The following is a 22,719-nucleotide window of genomic DNA, read 5'->3' as shown; positions in this document are numbered from 1 at the left end:
CGTGACGTCACTTCCGGCCGGGTTCCCGCCCCCGGCGAATTGCGGCGCGCAGGCGCAGACGGGCGTCGAGCCTGGAGGTTGCGCGCGCGCCATGGACGAGCGCGCGCGCCCCGCGGTGCCCCCCAGCGGCGGGGCGGGCGTTGAGGCGGGCGGCCCCCGCTGCCGGGCGCGCGCCTGGCTGCGGCGCGGGCCCGTGGAGCCGCTGCTGTTCCTGGCGTCGTTCGCGCTGATGCTGCAGACGCCGCTGGCCACCCAGTACCTCTGGGACCGCCTCGGCGAAGACCGCGGCTACAACGGCACCGGACGCGAAGGCGGCTGCGGCGACAGCAGCGCGGACCCCCAGCGGCAGGTGCCGGCGGACGGGGGCAGGAGGGGGCGGAGGGGCGTGGCTTCTGATTGGAGGAGGCGGAGCCAGGGGTGGAGGGGCGTGGCTCTGATTGGAGGAGGCGGAGGGGCGTGGCTGTGATTGGAGGAGGCGGAGCCAGGGATGGAGGGGCGTGGTTGTGATTGAATGGGGCGGAGCCAAGGGCGGAGGGGCGGGGCTATGATTGGAAGAGAGGGAGCCAGGGATGGAGGGGTGTGGTTGTGATTGAAAGAGGTGGGGCCAGGGGTGGAGGGGCGGGGCTATTATTGGAGGAGGCGGGGCCAGGGGTGGTGGGGCGTAGTTGTTATTTGAGGAGGCGGGGCCAAGGCTGGAGGGGCGTGGTTGTGATTGGAGGAGGCGGAGCCAGGGATGGAGGGGCGTGGTTGTGATTGGAGGAGGCGGAGTCAGTGCTGGAGGGGCGTGGTTGTGATTGGAGGAAGCGGAGCCAGGGATGGAGGGGCGTGGCTGTGACTGGAGGAGGCGGGGCCAGGGCTGGAGGGGCGTGGCCATTGATGGAGGGGCGTGTCTGTGATTGGAGGAGGAGCCAGGGGTGGAGGGGCGTGGCTGTGATTGGAGGAGGCGGAGCCAGGGATGGAGGGGCGTGGTTATTCATTCATTCATTCAATCGTATTTATTGAGCACTTACTGTGTGCAGAGCACTGGACTAAGCGCTTGGGAAGTACAAGTTGGCAACATATAGAGGCGGTCCCATCCCAACAGTGGGCTCACAGTTTAGAAGGGGGAATCAATCAATCGTATTTAGTGAGCGCTTACTGTGTGCAGAGCACTGGACTAAGTGCTTGGGAGGTAAAGTTGGCAACATATAGAGACAGTCCCTACCCAGCAGTGGGCTCACAGTCTAGAAAGGGGAGACAGGCAACAAAACCAAACATACTAACAAAATAAAATAAATAGAATAGATATGTACAAGTAAAATAAATAAATAGAGTAATAAATATGTACAAACATATATACAGGCGCTGTGGGGAAGGGAAGGAGGTAAGATGGGGGGATGGAGAGGGGGACGAGGGGGTCGATTCATTCAATCGTGTTTATTGAGCGCTTACTGTGTGCAGAGCACTGTACAACGCGCTTGGGAAGTACAAGTTGGCAACATATCGAGACGGTCCCTACCCAACAGTGGGCTCATAGTCTAGAAGGGGGAATGATTGGAGGAGGCGGGGTCAGGGCTGGGGGGCGTGGTTATATGATTGGAGGAGGTGGAGCCCGGGATGGGGGGGCGGCTAGGGTGGGAGGGGCCCAGGGCTGGAGGGGCGTGGTTATTGGAGGAGGCGGAGTCAGGGCAGGAGTAGCACCCTCAGCAGATTGACAGTGAAGATGTGTTGCACAGTAGGAACTAGCTGACAAGATACTTAGCTGAGTGTGACTGGACACTTAACAGTCAGCCTCCGTCTCCCGCAGTTGTCAAGCAAGAATGAGCGATGTGGGGAAGACTGTAGCGGGGATTGCTGGCATCTTTGCTCCGAGGGGAATATGCAGGAGCAGCAATCGGGGAGGTTCGATTCAGGGGGAAGTTAGCCTGATCTGGGGTTTTCGGATCCCTTGAGCCTCAGTTTCCCCATCTGTGAAATGGGCTTGGCGCGATGATCCTTTTCTTCCTCCTGCTGGGACTGAATTAATTCACGGGGCAGCCCAATTAATGATAATACTAATAATAATGATAATAACCGTGGTACTTGCATGAGAAGCAGTGTGGCTCAGTGGAAAGAGCCCGGGCTTTGGAGTCAGAGGTCATGGGTTCAAATCCCGGCTCCGCCACTTGTCAGCTGTGCGACTCTGGGCAAGTCGCTCAACTCCTCTGTGCCTCAGTTCCCTCACCTGTAAGATGGGAATGAAGACTGTGAGCCCCCCCGTGGGACATCCTGATCACCTTGTAATCAATCAATCAATCAATCAATCAATCATATTTATTGAGCACTTACTGTGTGCAGAGCACTGTACTAAGCGCTTGGGAAGTACAAGTTGGCAACATATAGAGATGGTCCCTACCCAACAGTGGGCTCACAGTCTAAAAGGGGGAGACAGAGAACAAAACCAAGCATACTAACAAAATAAAATAATTAGAATAGATATGTACAAGCAAAATAAATAAATAAATAGAGTAATAAATCCGTACAAACATATGTACATATATACAGGTGCTGTGGGGAAGGGAAGGAGGTAAGATGTGGGGGATGCAGAGGGGGACGAGGGGGAAAGGAAGGAAGGGGCTCAGTCTGGGAAGGCCTCCTGGAGGAGGTAAGCTGTCAGTAGGACCTTGAAGGGAGGAAGAGAGCTAACCTCCCCAGCGCTTAGAACAGTGCTTTGCACAGAGTAAGCGCTTAATAAATGCTATCATTATTATTATTATTTGTTTGCTAGGCAGTTACCACGTGCCAGGCACCATTCTAAGAGCTGGGGTGGAAACCAGCGAATTGGGTTGGGCCCTCTCCCTGTCCCACGTGGGCTCGGCTCACAGTCTCCATCCCCATTTTGCAGATGAGGGAACTGAGGCACAGAGGAGTGAAGTGACTGGCCCAGGGTCATGCAGCAGACAAATGGCAGCAAACCTTATGACTCCCAGGCCCGTGCCCTGTCCCCATGCAGCAGACAAGTGGCAGCAAACCTCGTGACTCCCAGGCCCGTGCCCCAACCCTATGCAGCAGACAAATGGCAGCAAACCTCGTGACTCCCAGGCCTGTGCCCTGTCCCCATGCAGTGGACAAATGGCAGCAAACCTTGTGACTCCCAGGCCCGTGCCCTGTCCCTATGCAGCAGACAAATGGCAGCAAACCTTGTGACTCCCAGGCCCGTGCCCTAACCCCATGCAGCAGACAAATGGCAGCAAACCTTGTGACTCCCAGGCCCCTGCCCTATCATCATCATCGTCAATCGTATTTATTGAGCGCTTACTGTGTGCAGAGCACAGTACTAAGCGCTTGGGAAGTACAAGTTGGCAACATATGGAGACAGTCCCTACCCCATGCAGCAGACAAATGGCAGCAATCCTTGTGACTCCCAGGCCCGTGCCCTGTCCCCATGCAGCAGACAAATGGCAGCAAACCTTGTGACTCCCAGGCCCATGCCCTGTCCCCATGCAGCAGACAAATGGCAGCAATCCTTGTGACTCCCAGGCCCGTGCCCTGTCCCCATGCAGCAGACAAATGGCAGCAAACCTTGTGACTCCCAGGCCCGTGCCCTGTCCCCATGCGGCAGACAAATGGCAGCAAACCTTGTGACTCTGTGGCCCGTGCCCTAACCCCATGCAGCAGACAAATGGCAGCAAACCTTGTGACTCCCAGGCCCGTGCCCTGTCCCTATGCAGTAGACAAATGGCAGCAAACCTCGTGACTCCCAGGCCCGTGCCCTAACCCCATACTGGAGACAAATGGCAGCAAACCTTGTGACTCCCAGGCCCGTGCCCTGTCCCCATGCAGCAGACAAATGGCAGCAAACCTTGTGACTCCCAGGCCCGTGCCCTCTCCCCATGCAGCAGACAAATGGCAGCAAACCTTGTGACTCCCAGGCCCGTGCCCTAACCCCATGCAGGAGACAAATGGCAGCAAACCTTGTGACTCCCAGGCCCGTACCCTGTCCCCATGCAGTGGACAAATGGCAGCAAACCTTGTGACTCCCAGGCCCGTGCCCTGTCCCCATGCAGTGGACAAATGGCAGCAAACCTTGTGACTCCCAGGCCCCTGCCCTGTCCCCATGCAGCAGACAAATGGCAGCCAACCTTGTGACTCCCAGGCCCCTGCCCCAACCCTATGCAGCAGACAAATGGCAGCAAACCTTGTGACTCCCAAGCCCATGCCCTATCATCATCATCATCAATCGTATTTATTGAGCACTTACTGTGTGCAGAGCACTGTACTAAGCGCTTGGGAAGTACAAGTTGGCAACATATAGAGACAGTCCCTACCCCATGCAGCAGACAAATGGCAGCAAACCTCGTGACTCCCAGGCCCGTGCCCTGTCCTCATGCAGCAGACAAATGGCAGCAAACCTTGTGACTCCCAGGCCCGTGCCCTGTCCCTATGCAGCAGACAAATGGCAGCCAACCTTGTGACTCCCAGGCCCCTGCCCCAACCCTATGCAGCAGACAAATGGCAGCAAACCTTGTGACTCCCAGGCCCCTGCCCTATCATCATCATCATCAATCGTATTTATTGAGCGCTTACTGTGTGCAGAGCACTGTACTAAGCGCTTGGGAAGTACAAGTTGGCGACATATAGAGACAGTCCCTACCCCATGCAGCAGACAAATGGCAGCAAACCTTGTGACTCCCAGGCCCGTGCCTTGTCCCCATGCAGCAGACAAATGGCAGCAAACCTTGTGTCTCCCAGGCCCCTGCCCTATCATCATTATCATCAATCGTATTTATTGAGCGCTTACTGTGTGCAGAGCACTGTACTAAGCGCTTGGGAAGTACAAGTTGGCAACATATGGAGACAGTCCCTACCCCATGCAGCAGACAAATGGCAGCAACCCTTGTGACTCCCAGGCCCGTGTCCTAACCCCATGCCCTAACCCCATGCAGCAGACAAATGGCAGCAAACCTTGTGACTCCCAGGCCCGTGCCCTATCATCATCATCAATCGTATTTATTGAGCGCTTACTGTGTGCAGAGCACTGTAGTAAGCACTTGGGAAGTACAAGTTGGCAACATATAGAGACAGTCCCTACCCCATGCAGCAGACAAATGGCAGCAAACCTTGTGACTCCCAGGCCCGTGCCCTGTCCCCATGCAGCAGACAAATGGCAGCAAACCTTGTGACTCCCAGGCCCCTGCCCTATCATCATTATCATCAATCGTATTTATTGAGCGCTTACTGTGTGCAGAGCACTGTACTAAACGCTTGAGAAGTACAAGTTGGCAACATATGGAGACAGTCCCTACCCCATGCAGCAGACAAATGGCAGCAAACCTTGTGACTCCCAGGCCCGTGCCCTAACCCCATGCCCTAACCCCATGCAGCAGACAAATGGCAGCAAACCTTGTGACTCCCAGGCCCGTGCCCTATCATCATCATCATCATCAATCGTATTTATTGAGCACGTACTGTGTGCAGAGCACTGTAGTAAGCGCTTGGGAAGTACAAGTTGGCAACATATAGAGACAGTCCCTACCACATGCAGCAGACAAATGGCAGCAAACCTTGTGACTCCCAGGCCCATGCCCTATCATCATCATCATCAATTGTATTTATTGAGCGCTTACTGTGTGCAGAGCACTGTACTAAGTGCTTGGGAAGTACAAGTTGGCAACATATAGAGACAGTCCCTACCCCATGCAGCAGCCAAATGGCAGCAAGCCTTGTGACTCCCAGACCCGTGTCCTATCCCTATGCAGCAGACAAATGGCAGCAATCCTTGTGACTCCCAGGCCCGTGCCCTATCATCATCATCATCAATCGTATTTATTGAGTGCTTACTGTGTGCAGAGCACTGTACTAAGCGCTTGGGAAGTACAAGTTGGCAACATATAAAGACAGTCCCTCCCCATGCAGCAGACAAATTGCAGCAAACCAGGTGACTCCCAGGCCCGTGCCCTAAGCCCATGCAGCAGACTAATGGCAGCAAACCTTGTGACTCCCAGGCCCGTGCCCTGTCATCATCATCATCAATCGTATTTATTGAGCGCTTACTGTGTGCAGACCACTGTACTAAGCGCTTGGGAAGTACAAGTTGGCAACATATAGAGACAGTCCCTACCCCATGCAGCAGACAAATGGCAGCAAACCTTGTGACTCCCAGGCCCATGTCCTATCCCTATGCAGCAGACAAATGGCAGCAAACCTTGTGACTCCCAGGCCCGTGCCCTATCATCATCATCATCAATTGTATTTATTGAGCGCTTACTGTGTGCAGAGCACTGTACTAAGCGCTTGGGAAGTACAAGTTGGCAACATATGGAGACAGTCCCTACCCTATGCAGCAGACAAATGGCAGCAAACCTTGTGACTCCCAGGCCCGTGCCCTGTCCCCATGCAGCAGGAAAATGGCAGAAAACCTTGTGACTCCCAGGCCCGTGCCCTGTCCCCATGCAGCAGACAAATGGCAGCAAACCTTGTGACTCCCAGGCCCGTGCCCTGTCCCTATGCAGCAGACAAATGGCAGCCAACCTTGTGACTCCCAGGCCCCTGCTCCAACCCTATGCAGCAGACAAATGACAGCAAACCTTGCGACTCCCAGGCCCATGCCCTATCATCATCATCATCAATCGTATTTATTGAGCTCTTACTGTGTGCAGAGCACTGTACTAAACGCTTGGGAAGTACAAGTTGGCAACATATGGAGACAGTCCCTACCCTATGCAGCAGACAAATGGCAGCAAACCTTGTGACTCCCAGGCCTGTGCCCTGTCCCCATGCAGCTGGCAAATGGCAGCAAACCTTGTGACTCCCAGGCCCGTGCCCTGTCCCCATGCAGCAGACAAATGGCAGCAAACCTTGTGACTCCCAGGCCCGTGCCCTGTCCCTATGCAGCGGACAAATGGCAGCCAACCTTGTGACTCCCAGGCCCCTGCCCCAACCCTATACAGCAGACAAATGGCAGCAAACCTTGTGACTCCCAGGCCCCTGCTCCAACCCTATGCAGCAGACAAATGACAGCAAACCTTGCAACTCCCAGGCCCATGCCCTATCATCATCATCATCAATCGTATTTATTGAGCGCTTACTGTATGCAGAGCACTGTACTAAACGCTTGGGAAGTACAAGTTGGCAACATATAGAGACAGTCCCTACCCCATGCAGCAGACAAATGGCAGCAAACCTTGTGACTCCCAGGCCCGTGCCCTGTCCCCATGCAGCAGACAAATGGCAGCAAACCTTGTGACTCCCAGGCCCGTGCCCTATCATCATCATCATCAATTGTATTTATTGAGCGCTTACTGTGTGCAGAGCACTGTACTAAGCGCTTGGGAAGTACAAGTTGGCAACATATAGAGACAGTCCCTACCCCATGCAGCAGACAAATGGCAGCAAACCTCGTGACTCCCAGGCCCGTGCCCTGTCCTCATGCAGCAGACAAATGGCAGCAAACCTTGTGACTCCCAGGCCCGTGCTTACTGTGTGCAGAGCACTGTCCCTATGCAGCAGACAAATGGCAGCCAACCTTGTGACTCCCAGGCCCCTGCCCCAACCCTATGCAGCAGACAAATGGCAGCAAACCTTGTGACTCCCAGGCCCATGCCCTATCATCATCATCATCAATCGTATTTATTGAGCGCTTACTGTGTGCAGAGCACTGTACTAAGCGCTTGGGAAGTACAAGTTGGCAACATATAGAGACAGTCCATACCCCATGCAGCAGACAAATGGCAGCAAACCTTGTGACTCCCAGGCCCGTGTCCTATCCCTATGCAGCAGACAAATGGCAGCAAACCTTGTGACTCCCAGGCCCGTGCCCTATCATCATCATCATCAATCGTATTTATTGAGCGCTTACTGTGTGCAGAGCACTGTACTAAGCGCTTGGGAAGTACAAGTTGGCAACATATAGAGACAGTCCCTACCCCATGCAGCAGACAAGTGGCTGCAAACCTTGTGACTCCCAGGCCCGTGCCCTATCATCATCATCATCATCAATCGTATTTATTGAGCGCTTACTGTGTGCAGAGCACTGTACTAAGCGCTTGGGAAGTACAAGTTGGCAACATATAGAGACAGTCCCTACCCCATGCAGCAGACAAATGGCAGCAAACCTTGTGACTCCCAGGCCCGTGTCCTATCCCTATGCAGCAGACAAATGGCAGCAAACCTTGTGACTCCCAGGCCCGTGCACTATCATCATCATCATCAATCGTATTTATTGAGCACTTACTGTGTGCAGAGCACTGTACTAAGCGCTTGGGAAGTACAAGTTGGCAACATATAGAGACAGTCCCTACCCCATGCAGCAGACAAGTGGCTGCAAACCTTGTGACTCCGAGGCCCGTGCCCTATCATCATCATCATCATCAATCGTATTTATTGAGCGCTTACTGTGTGCAGAGCACTGTACTAAGCGCTTGGGAAGTACAAGTTGGCAACATATAGAGACAGTCCCTACCCCATGCAGCAGACAAATGGCAGCAAACCTTGTGACTCCCAGGCCCGTGTCCTATCCCTATGCAGCAGACAAATGGCAGCAAACCTTGTGACTCCCAGGCCCGTGCCCTATCATCATCATCATCATCAATCGTATTTATTGAGCGCTTACTGTGTGCAGAGCACTGTACTAAGCGCTTGGGACGTACAAGTTGGCAACATCTAGAGATGGTCCCTACCCAACAGTGGGCTCACAGTCTAAAAGGGGGAGACAGAGAACAAAACCAAACATACTAACAAAATAAAATAATTAGAATAGATATGTACAAGTAAAATAAATAAATAAATAAATAAATAGAGTGATAAATCCGTACAAACATATATACATATATACAGGTGCTGTGGGGAAGGGAAGAAGGTAAGATGGGAGGGATGGAGAGGGGGACGAGGGGGAAAGGAAGGAAGGGGCTCAGTCAGGGAAGGCCTCCTGGAGGAGGTGAGCTCTCAGTAGGGCCTTGAAGGGAGGAAGAGAGCTAACCTCCCCAGTGCTTAGAACAGTGCTTTGCACAGAATAAGCGCTTAATAAATGCTATCATTATTATTATTATTTGTTTGCTAGGCACTTACCACGTGCCAGGCACCTTTCTAAGAGCTGGGGTGGAAACCAGGGAATTGGGTTGGACCCTCTTCCTGTCCCACGTGGGGCTCACAGTCTCCATCCCCATTTTGCAGATGAGGGAACTGAGGCACAGGGAGTGAAGTGACTGGCCCAGGGTTATGCAGCAGACAAATGGCAGCAAACCTTGTGACTCCCAGGCCCGTGCCCTGTCCCCATGCAGCAGACAAATGGCAGCAAACCTTGTGACTCCCAGGCCCCTGCCCCAACCCTATGCAGCAGACAAATGGCAGCAAACCTTGTGACTCCCAGGCCCGTGCCCTGTCATCATCATCATCATCAATCGTATTTATTGAGCACTTACTGTGTGTAGAGCACTGTACTAAGCGCTTGGGAAGTACAAGTTGGCAACATATAGAGACGGTCTCTACACCATGCAGCAGACAAATGGCAGCAAACCTTGTGACTCCCAGGCCCGTGCCCTAACCCCATGCAGCAGACAAATGGCAGCAAACCTTGTGACTCCCAGGCCCCTGCCCTATCATCATCATCATCAATCGTATTTATTGAGCGCTTACTGTGTGCAGAGTACTGTACTAAGCGCTTGGGAAGTACAAGTTGGCAACATATAGAGACAGTCCCTACCCCATGCAGCAGACAAATGGCAGCAAACCTTGTGACTCCCAGGCCCCTGCCCTATCATCATCATCATCAATCGTATTTATTGAGCGCTTACTGTGTGCAGAGCACTGTACTAAGCGCTTGGGAAGTACAAGTTGGCGACATATAGAGACAGTCCCTACCCCATGCAGCAGACAAATGGCAGCAAACCTTGTGACTCCCAGGCCCGTGCCCTGTCCCCATGCAGCAGACAAATGGCAGCAAACCTTGTGTCTCCCAGGCCCCTGCCCTATCATCATTATCATCAATCGTATTTATTGAGTGCTTACTGTGTGCAGAGCACTGTACTAAGCGCTTGGGAAGTACAAGTTGGCAACATATGGAGACAGTCCCTACCCCATGCAGCAGACAAATGGCAGCAACCCTTGTGACTCCCAGGCCCGTGCCCTAACCCCATGCAGCAGACAAATGGCAGCAAACCTTGTGACTCCCAGGCCCCTGCCCTATCATCATCATCATCAATCGTATTTATTGAGCGCTTACTGTGTGCAGAGTACTGTACTAAGCGCTTGGGAAGTACAAGTTGGCAACATATAGAGACAGTCCCTACCCCATGCAGCAGACAAATGGCAGCAAACCTTGTGACTCCCAGGCCCCTGCCCTATCATCATCATCATCAATCGTATTTATTGAGCGCTTACTGTGTGCAGAGCACTGTACTAAGCGCTTGGGAAGTACAAGTTGGCGACATATAGAGACAGTCCCTACCCCATGCAGCAGACAAATGGCAGCAAACCTTGTGACTCCCAGGCCCGTGCCCTGTCCCCATGCAGCAGACAAATGGCAGCAAACCTTGTGTCTCCCAGGCCCCTGCCCTATCATCATTATCATCAATCGTATTTATTGAGTGCTTACTGTGTGCAGAGCACTGTACTAAGCGCTTGGGAAGTACAAGTTGGCAACATATGGAGACAGTCCCTACCCCATGCAGCAGACAAATGGCAGCAACCCTTGTGACTCCCAGGCCCGTGTCCTAACCCCATGCCCTAACCCCATGCAGCAGACAAATGGCAGCAAACCTTGTGACTCCCAGGCCCGTGCCCTATCATCATCATCATCATCATCAATCGTATTTATTGAGCGCTTACTGTGTGCAGAGCACTGTAGTAAGCGCTTGGGAAGTACAAGTTGGCAACATATAGAGACAGTCCCTACCCCATGCAGCAGACAAATGGCAGCAAACCTTGTGACTCCCAGGCCCGTGCCCTAACCCCATGCCCTAACCCCATGCAGCAGACAAACGGCAGCAAACCTTGTGACTCCCAGGCCCGTGCCTATCATCATCATCATCAACTGTATTTATTGAGCGCTTACTGTGTGCAAAGCACTGTACTAAGTGCTTGGGAAGTACAAGTTGGCAACATATAGAGACAGTCCCTACCCCATGCAGCAGACAAATGGCAGCAAACCTTGTGACTCCCAGGCCCGTGCCCTATCATCATCATCATCAATTGTATTTATTGAGCGCTTACTGTGTGCAGAACACTGTACTAAGCGCTTGGGAAGTACAAGTTGGCAACATATAGAGACAGTCCCTACCCCATGCAGCAGACAAATGGCAGCAAACCTTGTGACTCCCAGGCCCGTGCCCTGTCCCTATGCAGCAGACAAATGGCAGCAAACCTTGTGACTCCCAGGCCCGTGTCCTATCCCTATGCAGCAGACAAATGGCAGCAAACCTTGTGACTCCCAGGCCCGTGCCCTATCATCATCATCATCAATCGTATTTATTGAGCGCTTACTGTGTGCAGAGCACTGTACTAAGCGCTTGGGAAGTACAAGTTGGCAACATATAGAGACAGTCCCTACCCCATGCAGCAGACAAGTGGCAGCAAACCTTGTGACTCCCAGGCCCGTGCCCTGTCCCCATGCAGCAGACAAATGGCAGCAAACCTTGTGACTCCCAGGCCCGTGCCCTGTCCCCATGCAGCAGACAAATGGCAGCAAACCTTCTGACTCCCAGGCCCGTGCCCTGTCCCCATGCAGCGGACAAATGGCAGCAAACCTTGTGACTCCCAGGCCCCTGCCCCAACCCTATGCAGCAGACAAATGGCAGCAAACCTTCTGACTCCCAGGCCCGTGCCCTGTCCCCATGCAGCGGACAAATGGCAGCAAACTTTGTGACTCCCAGGCCCGTGCCCTGTCCCCATGCGGCAGACAAATGGCAGCAAACCTTGTGACTCCCAGGCCCCTGCCCTGTCCCCATGAAGCAGACAAATGGCAGCAAACTTTGTGACTCCCAGGCCCGTGCCCTGTCCCCATGCCATACTGCTTATCTGTCGATGGTTATCGATTGATCTCCGGTATGTACTGAGCGCTCGCCGCTTGCTTTGCGGAGAGCCCCGTACAAAACGCTCGGGAGGGTCCACTCCAACAGAGTCGGTCGATGGGACCCCCACCCACAAGGAGTTTAGAGGAGGAGTTGGGCGGTAAAAACAGATGATTGGGTTGGTTTCATCACACCCCACAGACAAACGTTTGAAGTCAGTGTCTGCCAATGACAAAGGAAGAAATCATCTTTAGGAGGCGTGAAGATGGAGCCATCTAGTCTCGGCTTGCTACCGCTTCAGCAGAACCCTTTCGTTTTGGCCTCACGATGGCTTCTGCTTAGTTACTCGGTTTTATGAACAAAAATTGGATCTCGCACCTGCAGTATTGGGGAACATCCAGCTCCTCAATTTTACTCGCTTTTGGCCCACTACACATCCGCCATACAGCCTCCCTCCACACATCCGCCAAGCTAGCTCTCTTCCTCCCTTCAAGGCCCTACTGAGAGCTCACCTCCTCCAGGAGCCCTTCCCACACTGAGCCCCCTCCTTCCTCTCCCCCTCTCCATCCCTCCCGCCTTACCTCCTTCCCTTCCCCACAGCACCTGTATATATGTTTGTACATATTTATTACTCTATTTATTGATTTATTTTACTTGTACATATCTATTCTATTTATTTTATTTTGTTAGTATGTTTGGTTTTGTTCTCTGTCACCCCCTTCTAGACTGTGAGCCCACTGTTGGGTAGGGACCGTCTCTATGTGTTGCCAACTTGGACTTCCCAAGCGCTTAGTACAGTGCCCTGCACAAAGCCAGCTCTGCACAAAGCCAGCTTCGCGTCTCGTAGACTATTCGCTCACCGAGGGCAGGGACCATGTCTACCAACTCTAATATAGCGTAGTTTCCCCAGTGCCCGGCATCCGATAAGCGCTCAGTCGATACCACCGATAGATCGCTGGAAAGAGGCCGGGCTTTGGAGTCGGGTCATGGTTTCAAACCCCGACTCTGCCCATTGTCAGCTGGGTGACTTCGGGCAAGTCACTTAACTTCTCTGTGCCTCAGTTCCCTCATCTGTAAAATGGGGATTAAGACTGTGAGCACCCCGTGGGACAACCTGATCACCTTGTAGCCTCCCCAGCGCTTAGAACGGTGCTTTGCATATAGGAAGCTCTCAGTAAATGCCATTATAATTATTATTATTATTATCGATGTATATATGTTTGTACATATTTATTACTCTATTTATTTTACTTGTACATATCTATTCTATTTATTTTATTTTGTTAGCATGTTTGGTTTTGTTCTCTGTCTCCCCCTTTTAGACTGTGAGCCCACTGTTGGGTAGCGGTTGTCTCTATATGTTGCCAACTTCTACTTCCCAAGCGCTTAGTACATTGCTCTGCACACAGTAAGTGCTCAATAAATACGATTGACTGATTGATTGATTGATTGATGGATTTTTCCATAGGAAGTGGAGACCGAGACCTCCCACTGGAGCCTGTATATCAACCTCAGCGGGTTCTTCGTGGGCCTCTTCTCCGCCACCCTCCTGGGGCCTTGGAGCGACAGCGTGGGGAGGCGGCCCCTTCTGGTCCTGGCCACGGCCGGCCTGGCCCTCCAGGCCGCCCTGTCCCTCCTCGTCGTGACCCTGCGGCTCCACGTGGGATTCCTCCTGCTGGGACGCCTGCTGAGCGGCCTCTGCGGGGACTACAACAGCGTGCTGGCCGGGGGCTTCGCTGCCGTGGCGGACGTCAGCGCCCGGGACGCCCGGACCTTCCGGGTGGCCGTGCTGGAGGCGTGCCTGGGCATCGCGGGCATGCTGGCGGGCATCATCGGCGGTCACTGGCTCCGCGCCCAGGGCTTCGTCAACCCTTTCTGGCTGGTTCTGGCCGTGCAGGTGGCCGCGGTGGGGTACGCGGCCCTCGGCTTCCGCGAGTCGGTGAGGGAACCCCGGCCAGCCCGGCTCCTCACCCTCCGGCACTACCGCTCGGTGTTTGCTCTCTACGCCACCCCGGGCCCTGAGAAATCCCGGAAGCATCTGGCCCTCTACTCCCTCTCCTTCTTCCTGGTGGTGACCGTCCACTTCGGCGCCAGGGACATCTTCGTCCTGTACGAGCTGAGCTCGCCCCTCTGCTGGGGGTCCGACCTGATCGGCTACGGCTCGGCCGCCTTGCATCTGGCTTACCTCACCAGCCTGGGGGGCCTGCGGGCTCTGCAGCTGTGCCTGGAGGACGGCTGGGTGGCGGAGGTCGGCCTCGCCTCCAACATCCTGGGATTGGTGGTCGTCTCGGTGGCCACGACGACCCCGGTGATGTTCGCAGGTGGGTGGGCCGCTCTCCCGCTCGGAGTGGGCCGTCACTGCCCACCCAGAAAAGCAGTTTCTGGGGGAAACGTTCCATCAGATGTCCTCACCTCTCCTTCTATGGAAAGAGAATAATGATAATTAATAATAATTATGGCGTTTATTAAGTGCTTACTATGTGCAAAGCACTGTTCTAAGCGCTGGGGAGGTTACGAGGTGATCAGGTTAATAGTGGCATTTATTAAGCACTTACTATGTGCAAAGCACTGTTCTAAGCACTGGGGAGGTTACGAGGTGATCAGGTTGTCCCACGGGGGGCTCACAATCTTAACCCCCATTTTACAGATGAGGGAACTGAGGCCCAGAGAAGTGAAGTGACTTGCCCAAAGTCACACAGCTAACAGTTGGCGGAGCCGGGATTCGAACCCATGACCTCTGACTCCAAAGCCCGGGCTCTTTCCACTGAGCCACACTGCTTCTCTTCCTAAATCTGACACCCCGAGAAGAAGCAGAAGAGAAGCAGTGTGGTTTCTCGTATTTATTGAGCGCTTACTGTGTGCAGAGCACTGTACTAAGCGCTTGGGAAGTCCAAGTTGGCAACGTATAGAGACGGTCCCTACCCAACAGCGGGCTCACAGTCTAGAAGGGGGAGACAGACAACAAAACAAAACATCTTAACAAGATAAAATAAGTAGAATAAATATGTACAAGTAAAATAAATAGAGTAATAAATATGTACAGTGGTATTTATTGAGCCCTTTCTGGGCGAAGAGCACTGTTCTAAGCTCTCGGCAGAGTACAGTACAACAGAGTGGGTAGACACGTTCCCTGCCCACAACAAGCTTACAGTCTAGAGGGAAGATAGAGGCCGATCAGGATGGACTCAGTCCCCGTCCCACACGGGGCTCAGTGTTGAAGCAGGAGGGAGACCAGGAATTCATTCATTCATTCATTGTCGTATTTATTGAGCACTTACTGTGTGTACTAAGTGCTTGGGAAGTCCAAGTTGGCAACATCTAGAGACGGTCCCTACCCAACAGCAGGCTCACAGTCTAGAAGGGGGAGACAGACAACAAAACAAAACATGTGGACGGGTGTCAAGTTGTACAGTTATGGTTGTACTGTACTCTCATTCATTCATTCTATTGTATTTAGTAAGCGCTCACTGTGTGCAGAGCACTGTACTAAGCGCTTGGGAAGTACAAGTTGGCAACATATAGAGACGGTCCCTACCCAGCAGTGGGCTCACTTCACTCCTCTGGCCCTCAGTTGAATCCCCATTTTACGGTTTAGGAAATTGAGGATCAGAGAAGTGAAGTGACTTGCCCAAGGTCACCCAGCAGACAATGGACAGAGCTGGGATTAGAACCCTGGTCTTCTGACCCTTTCCACTAGACCCTGCTGCTTCCCTACCTTAAAATGGCGCGAGCTGAAGGTATTTGTTATCCATAATCATAATAATAATGGCATTTATTAAGCGCTTACTATGTGCAAAGACTGTTCTAAGCACTGGGGAGGTTACAAGGAGATCAGGATGTCCCACAGGGGGCTCACAGTCTTAATCCCCGTTTTACAGATGAGGGAACTGAGGCACGGAGAAGTTAAGTGACTTGCCCAAAGTCACACAGCTGACAATTGGCAGAGCTGGGATTTGATCAGTGCACCCCCCGTCCACCTCTCCCGATCAGGACACGGCACTGATGTGTTTTTTTTTGTATTCCCACAGGGTACGGTCTCCTCTTTCTCTCCTTGGCCTGCACCCCAGTCATCCGGGCAAAACTCTCCAAGTTGGTTGGCGAGGAAGAGCAGGGTAAGGATTCCTTATCCATACGCACACCCGCCTCCAGGAGTGAGTCTGCAAGGCTCGCTGCTCCCTGACTCTTCCCGAACTTCCAGAGGGGAACGGGGCGTAGCGGCAACAGGGTCAAGGAGGTTCAGGATAGGAACGGTGGGATGAGGCCCACTGAGGAGGAGGACCGGAGAGTGTGGATAGGAAAAGGGGGAGTCTGGATTTTCCATCTGGAATGGCTGCGGCGCCCGGGCTCTTTCCACTGAGCCACATGCTGCTTTTCACTGAGAGTGAAAAAGGACTTTTCAAATAAGTTATAGCTTGAATTGCCCTTCCAGGAGCTAGGTAAGCTCACTGTGGGCAGGCAGTGGACCTATTTACTGTTGTATTGTACTCTCCCAAGTTATTAATATAGTCCTCTGCACGCAATAAGCGCTCAACAAATACGATTGAATGAACAAACTTCATTCAGGTGGCCAGCACAAGAAGATAGGACAGGCAGCTCTCGTTCAGAGCAAACTTAAGCCCCTCTTTTCCGCATCTAGCTTTATTATGAAGCTTAGTATAGTGCTCTGCACACAGTAAGCACTCAATAAATATGATTGATTGATTGATTTCTATTTATTCTGACGACTTGACACCTGTCCACATGTTTTGTTTTGTTGTCCACCTCCCCCTTCAGACCGTGAGCCCGTTGTTGGGTAGGGACCGTCTCTGTATGTTGCCACCTTGTACTTCCCAAGCATTTAGTACAGTGCTCTGCACACAGTAAGCGCTCAGTAAATACGATTGAATGAATGAATGAAGGAGCTGATGTGATGCCTTAAAGCTATTAATAGTAATGATGATGATGATGCTTAATAAGCCTCGATTGAATGAATGAATGAATGAATGACAGCTGATGTGATGCCTTAAAACTATTAATAGTAATGATGATGTTTAGTAAGCTTTGATTGAATGAATGAATGAGAGAGCTGATGTGATGCCTTAAAGCTAGTAATAGTAATGATGATGATGATGCTTAATAAGCCTCGATTGAATGAATGAATGAATGAGAGAGCTGATGTGATGCCTTAAAGCTATTAATAGTAATGATGATGACGATGCTTAATAAGCTTCGGGATGGATCAAGATAATCAGATGGGACACAGTCCTGGTTCCACATTGGGTTTACCGTCTGAGAGAGTGCGAGAACAGGTGTTTTTATCCCCGGATTTCACCGATGAGGAAACTGAAACCCAGAGAATTTCAAGTGACTCTCCCAAGGTCCCCCAACAGACAAGCAGCAGAGCCAGGGCAAGAACCGAGCCTCCTCACTCATTCAGTTGTATTTATTGAGCGCTTACTGCGTACAGAGCACTGAACTGAGCGCTCGGAAGAGTACAATAATTAACAGACACGTTCCCCGCCCCTAGGGAGCTTACTGACCTCCCAGTTCCGTGGTCTATCCGCTAGGCAATCCTGCCTCTCCTTGTCAGGCATTTCTGTTCATTGCAGAGAGAAGTGGGCAATCATTGAAGGTTTCGGTGGAAGGGAAGATATGCAGAAGTGATGTTTTAGGAGAACGGACTAGGCAGCAGAGTGAAGTCTGGACTGGAAAGGGAGGAGGATTGGTGGCAAGGAGACCAGCGAGGGAGTCTGCGACGGCTTGACGAACGTGGTAGCCGTTTAGATGGAGCGGAAGGGGCGGCTGTGTGAAGTGTCACAGAGGAAAAACAGAGGGGTTTGTCAACAGACTGAACGTCTCCCTGCCTGATTTATGCAGGACACCATTTGGCAGCCACCACGGCTTGCCCTCTCTCATTTCTCTCCCAGCCTTCTCCCTGGCTGTAGCCTTCGGGGTTTACCTCTTCGGTCAATCAGTGGCATTTATTGAGCGCTTCCCGTGTGCAGAGCACTGGACCAAGTGCTTGGGAGAGTACGATCCAACAGAGTCGGGAGTCACGGGCCAGGCAGCTGGTCCTCCGTTTTTCTCCTTCTCGGGACTGGTTTCCGTCCACGTTGTGCTTTTTAATCAAGCTGCAGTTGTGGGATAGTAGAGGCCACGGGGTCCTCTCCTGGGCTTAGCCGAAGCAGAAATGTAGCAAGCCAGTAAAGCCGAGCCCAGGGACCCGGGAGAGGCGGGAGGAAGCCCCAGAGCATCATTATACTGGGCCGACAAACCCCTTAAGAGGCTCTGTTGCCCACACAGTCAAAACGAATTATTCATCTCTGACCATGAAAGCAGCCCTGGGGACTTGTGGCAGGGGACCACCCCCAAGGTGGAATTCTTTTAATGTGATAGAGTTTGGTGATCTAATAACCCCAGAAACCAGTTTGCCAAAATAGCAATCAATCAATCGGTTGTTTTTATTGAGCGCTGTACCAAGCGCGTGGGCGAGGAGAATAGGACAATGTAATAATAATAATAATAATAATAATAATGGCATTTATTAAGCACTTACTATATGCAAAGCACTGTTCTAAGCGCTGAGGAGGTTACAAGGTGATCAGGTTGGCCCACGGGGGGCTCACAGTCTTCATCCCCATTTTACAGATGAGGGAACTGAGGCACAGAGAGAAGTGAAGTGACTTGCCCAAAGTCACACAGCTGACAATTGGCGGAGCCGGGATTTGAACCCATGACCTCAGACTCCAAAGCCCGGTCTCTTTCCACCGAGCCACGCTGCTTCTCTGATGTAACAGAGTTGGGAGCCATGTTCCCTGCCCGCAAGGAACTTGCGGTCTAGCGGGGGACGCAGAAATGAATATAAATAAATAAATTACTGATACGTACGGAAACACCGTGGGGCCGAGGGAGGGGTGAATAAAAGGCAGAAGGGAGTGGGAGAAGAGGAAAGTTGGGCTCAGTCGGGGAAGGCCTCTTGGAGGAGATGTCCCTTTATTCCCCCTTCTAAACTGTGAGCCTGCTGTTGGGTAGGGACCGTCTCTATATGTTGCCGACTTGTACTTCCCAAGCGCTTAGTACAGTGCTCTGCACACAGTAAGCGCTCAATAAATACGATTGAATGAATGAATTAAGGCCGTGATGATGGGGAGAGTGATCGTCTGTCGAATGTGAAGGGGAGGGCGGTGCAGAGAAGGCAGGCAACCTGGGTCTGAGGACGTTACCGCTTAGTACAGTGCCTGGTGTGTAGTACGCGCTTAGCAAATACCACAATCATCATTCGTGCCGGGGACTTCCTGGCTGCTCTCAGCGCCGCTAAGAATTCTGCTTCTCATTCATTCATTCATTGATTCAGTCGTATTTAATGAGCGCTTACTCATTTGCACGGGACAGTTTGCCTCCGAGCCTCTTCACGGAACCCCTTGACTTGTCCCTAGTGTCCAACTGTACCTTTGGTTTTCTTCCAGGGGCTCTGTTTGCATCCCTGGCCTGCGTGGAAGGACTTTGCCTGCTGACAGCCACCGGCATCTTCAACTCCCTCTACCCCGCCACCTTGAACTTCATGAAGGGATTCCCCTTCCTCCTGGGAGCTGGCATCCTCCTCATCCCGGCGGCTTTGATCGGGTAATGGACATTGGACGGGCGGGGCTCCCCCTGAGGATGTGGCCCGAGGCGAGCTCTTCTCCAAGTCCAGATTCCAAGTGGGGAACCCGGAGCGTGTCCCCGAATGAGCCCACTGTTAGGTAGGGACCGTCTCTATATAATAATGATGGCATTTATTAAGTGCTTACTATGTGCAAAGCACCATTCTAAGCGCTGGGGAGGTTACAAGGTGATCAGGTTGTCCCGTGGGGGGCTCACAGTCTCAATCCCCATTTTACAGATGAGGGAACTGAGGCACAGAGAAGCGAAGTGACTTGCCCAAAGTCACACAGCTGACAATTGGCAGAGCCGGGATTTGAACCCGTGACCTCTGACTCCAAAGCCCGAGCTCTTTCCACTGAGCCACGCTATATGTTGCGTTGCCAACTTGTACTTCCCAAGCGCTTAGTACAGTGCTCTGCACGCAGTAAGCGCTCAATAAATACGATTGAATGAATGAACGTTCCAGTGAGTCAGGCAGTCCACAGTATTTCTTGATCACCTACCATGTGCAGAGTGCTGTACTAAGCACCTGGGAGAGGGCAGCAGAATGAGCAGAATGGTCCCTGCCCTCAAGGAGCTGACAATCTAGCAGGGGAGGCAGACAAATAAATTAGAGGTTGGAGGAAGCAGTAGAGTCTAAAGATAAGTGCTTAAGTGCTGTGGTGGCCAGGGTAGTTTAAGTACCCAAGTCTTTCTTTGATGTCATCATCATCATCAATCGTATTTATTGAGCGCTTACTGTGTGCAGAGCACTGTACTAAGCGCTTGGGAAGTACAAATTGGCAACATATAGAGACAGTCCCTACCCAACAGTGGGCTATGTCCTTCTCTCTCCAACCAAGCGCCTTCTATGACTACATCTTGTCAGTTACCTGTCCTGGCTTTGCAGGGAGAACTCCGTGCCCCGTCCCTGGCCCGGGGCCCAATCTTCTGGGATGCTCAGGGGTGGGGAGGAGCACCCACCTCAGAGGGGCTTTGGTGCTGTGCGACGGAGGCCTGATTGGAAACAGGGCACCCCACTTTTACACCCGTGGTGAGGAGGTTGACCCTGGGCTGAGCTTCCCAGGGCTGGAGGGGAGGCAGTAGTGGCAGCCCAGTGTAGGCCTCAGCCAGAGTCTTTCCCTTACGGAGGCTGGCAGAATGTCAAGGATGAGGAATGAGTGGGATCTATTCCCCACCCCGACTGCTAGTACTTAGAGGAAGCCCCTGGATGGACAGCAGCTACTTAGGCGTCAAGCATCCAGTCTAGCATGAAACCAGGCCCCCATGACCCACTCTTTGGGGGAGGCCTCTCCCCAAGCCCTGAGGGTCCTCCTTTACCCCCCGGCAAGGCCCAGGGGAGGGAGGGAAGACAGCTCTTTCCAACTAAAGGCCAGACACAGGCAGAGGTGTCTCCCTCTCCCCTGCACGAATAGATCCCCTTACCTGCCTGTGCATTTCGCTTCCTCTTTTCCCTCAGGATGTTGGAAGTCTTTGACCCAAAACCCGAGTACCGGCGTTACGTGGACACCTGATGGTGCCGGGCTCCCCGGGAGCCGATCGGAGGAGGGACAGTGAGACCCTGTCCAGGTGATCTGACCAACAGAATCAAAAAGAAGCCACGTCGATTTGAAGTCGCGCCTCTCCGGACTTTGGGAACCCCACAGCCCAGGTCCTCCTGGCCTAAGAGAGGGAGGCGAGAGGGTTCCTGGGTAAGAGGCCATATAACTTAAGGTAATTCCAATGATTTTTCTCAGGCAGCTGCACAGGAGAGGGGCCAGCAATTTCAGCTTCCCTAAGCACCGGCGGGATCCAGAAACCTCTTCTCCTCGGGCCCCAAGATATATGTCCTCAGGAGATGGGGCAGGCCAACCCAAACTTTATAATGCCCTCAAGCACCCCGGGAGTGGTCAAGGAGCTATAATCACGGTGAAAGATTCGGGGAAGGGGTCTGAGATTGAAGGTCTGCTCTAAAACGTTCTCACCGAAAGTGCCAATTTGGTGGTGATACGGGGGAGAGGGTCTCTCAGCGTATTAAGTCGTCGTAGTTTACTGAGATCTAATCAGAAGGTTGTGGTCATAAAGGAATTCAGTATATAGGTTTCCATTTTATGGTTTATTTGAGATCTAATCAGAAGTTTGTGGTCATAAAGGAATTCATATAATGAATTATATGAATTAAACTTTTATAGTAAGTTTTCTTGTGATCATCCTTCAACATTCCTACCGGCAAGAGTCTTATGCCCCTAGTCCCGCAGCGAAGCTTGGTGGAAAGAGTCAGGGGGCTTGTGTTCTAATGAATTAAGCTTATATAATAAGTTTTCTTGTGATCAACCGTTAACATTCCTACCGGCAAGAGCCTTATGTCCCTAGTCCCGCAGCGAAGCCTGGTGGAAAGAGTCAGGGGGCTTGCGTTCTAATGAATTAAGCTTATATAATAAGTTTTCTTGTGATCATCCTTCAACATTCCCACTGGCAAGAGCCTTATGTCCCTAGTCCCGCAGCGAAGCCTGGTGGAAAGAGTCAGGGGGCTTGCGTTCTGATCCCGTCTCTGCCCCTTGCCTGGCGTGTGTGACCTTGGGCGAGTCGCTTCTCTTCTCTGGACCTCAGTTTCCTCATCTGTAATACTTGTTCTCCGTCCCTCTCAGGCTTTGAGCCTCCAGAGGGACGGGGACTGTGTCCAACCTGACCGACTTATATTTTCCCCAGCACCCAGGTCAGTGCTTGGCCCTCAGGAAGCATTTAACTGGTACCACGGGTATTATTACCGTTATCGGTAGTATGATTATTGTTAATCAGTCAATATAGAATAAAACAGTGAAGCTGACTCAGTTTGGGATTCATTGCTCCCTCCATTCCAGGGTCCGCAAGCGTCTTCCTCTTAGAGCAGGGCCACCAATCAGTCAGCCATTCAGTGGTATTTATTGAGCGCTTACTGTGGGGAGAATACAGTGCAACAGAATTTGTAGAGGCGTTCCCTGCCCCTTAGAGTGTAGAAGGACCTAAAATACTAAGTTCTCAGCTCTGGGACAAGTGGCCCTTTGGGCCTGGAAATTCCCCTCCCCATCACCTTCCTCTCTAACCACAACAGGTGAAGTGAGGCAGCTGATAGCGAAAGCCTGAGCCAGCAGCTGGCTTCGGTAGCCCAGGCCAG

General features: G+C 52.3%; 1 protein-coding gene across 1 annotated transcript; it reads left to right on the top strand.

Annotated features, from left to right (window-relative positions):
• Positions 1–91: 91 nt before the first annotated feature.
• Positions 92–21,761, top strand: SLC46A1 (solute carrier family 46 member 1). Its single transcript, XM_038758842.1, has 5 exons — positions 92–349; positions 13,432–14,284; positions 15,992–16,075; positions 19,409–19,565; positions 21,046–21,761. The coding sequence occupies exons 1-5, from the start codon at positions 92–94 to the stop codon at positions 21,098–21,100; spliced, it is 1,407 nt and encodes a 468-aa protein (XP_038614770.1). The 3' UTR covers positions 21,101–21,761.
• The last annotated feature ends 958 nt before the right edge of the window (positions 21,762–22,719 follow it).

This window comes from Tachyglossus aculeatus, chromosome 17 (assembly GCF_015852505.1).
Source record: "Tachyglossus aculeatus isolate mTacAcu1 chromosome 17, mTacAcu1.pri, whole genome shotgun sequence".
NCBI lineage: Eukaryota > Metazoa > Chordata > Mammalia > Monotremata > Tachyglossidae > Tachyglossus > Tachyglossus aculeatus.
This window is presented reverse-complemented; position numbering and strand designations above follow the sequence as displayed.

Coding starts and splice junctions, on each gene's coding strand:
- SLC46A1 (XM_038758842.1), top strand. CDS start 92: ATGGACGAGCGCGCGCGCCCCGCGGTGCCCCCCAGCGGCGGGGCGGGC. Junction 350..13,431: donor GCGCGGACCCCCAGCGGCAG/GTGCCGGCGGAC, acceptor ATTTTTCCATAG/GAAGTGGAGACCGAGACCTC. Junction 16,076..19,408: donor GGTTGGCGAGGAAGAGCAGG/GTAAGGATTCCT, acceptor GTTTTCTTCCAG/GGGCTCTGTTTGCATCCCTG.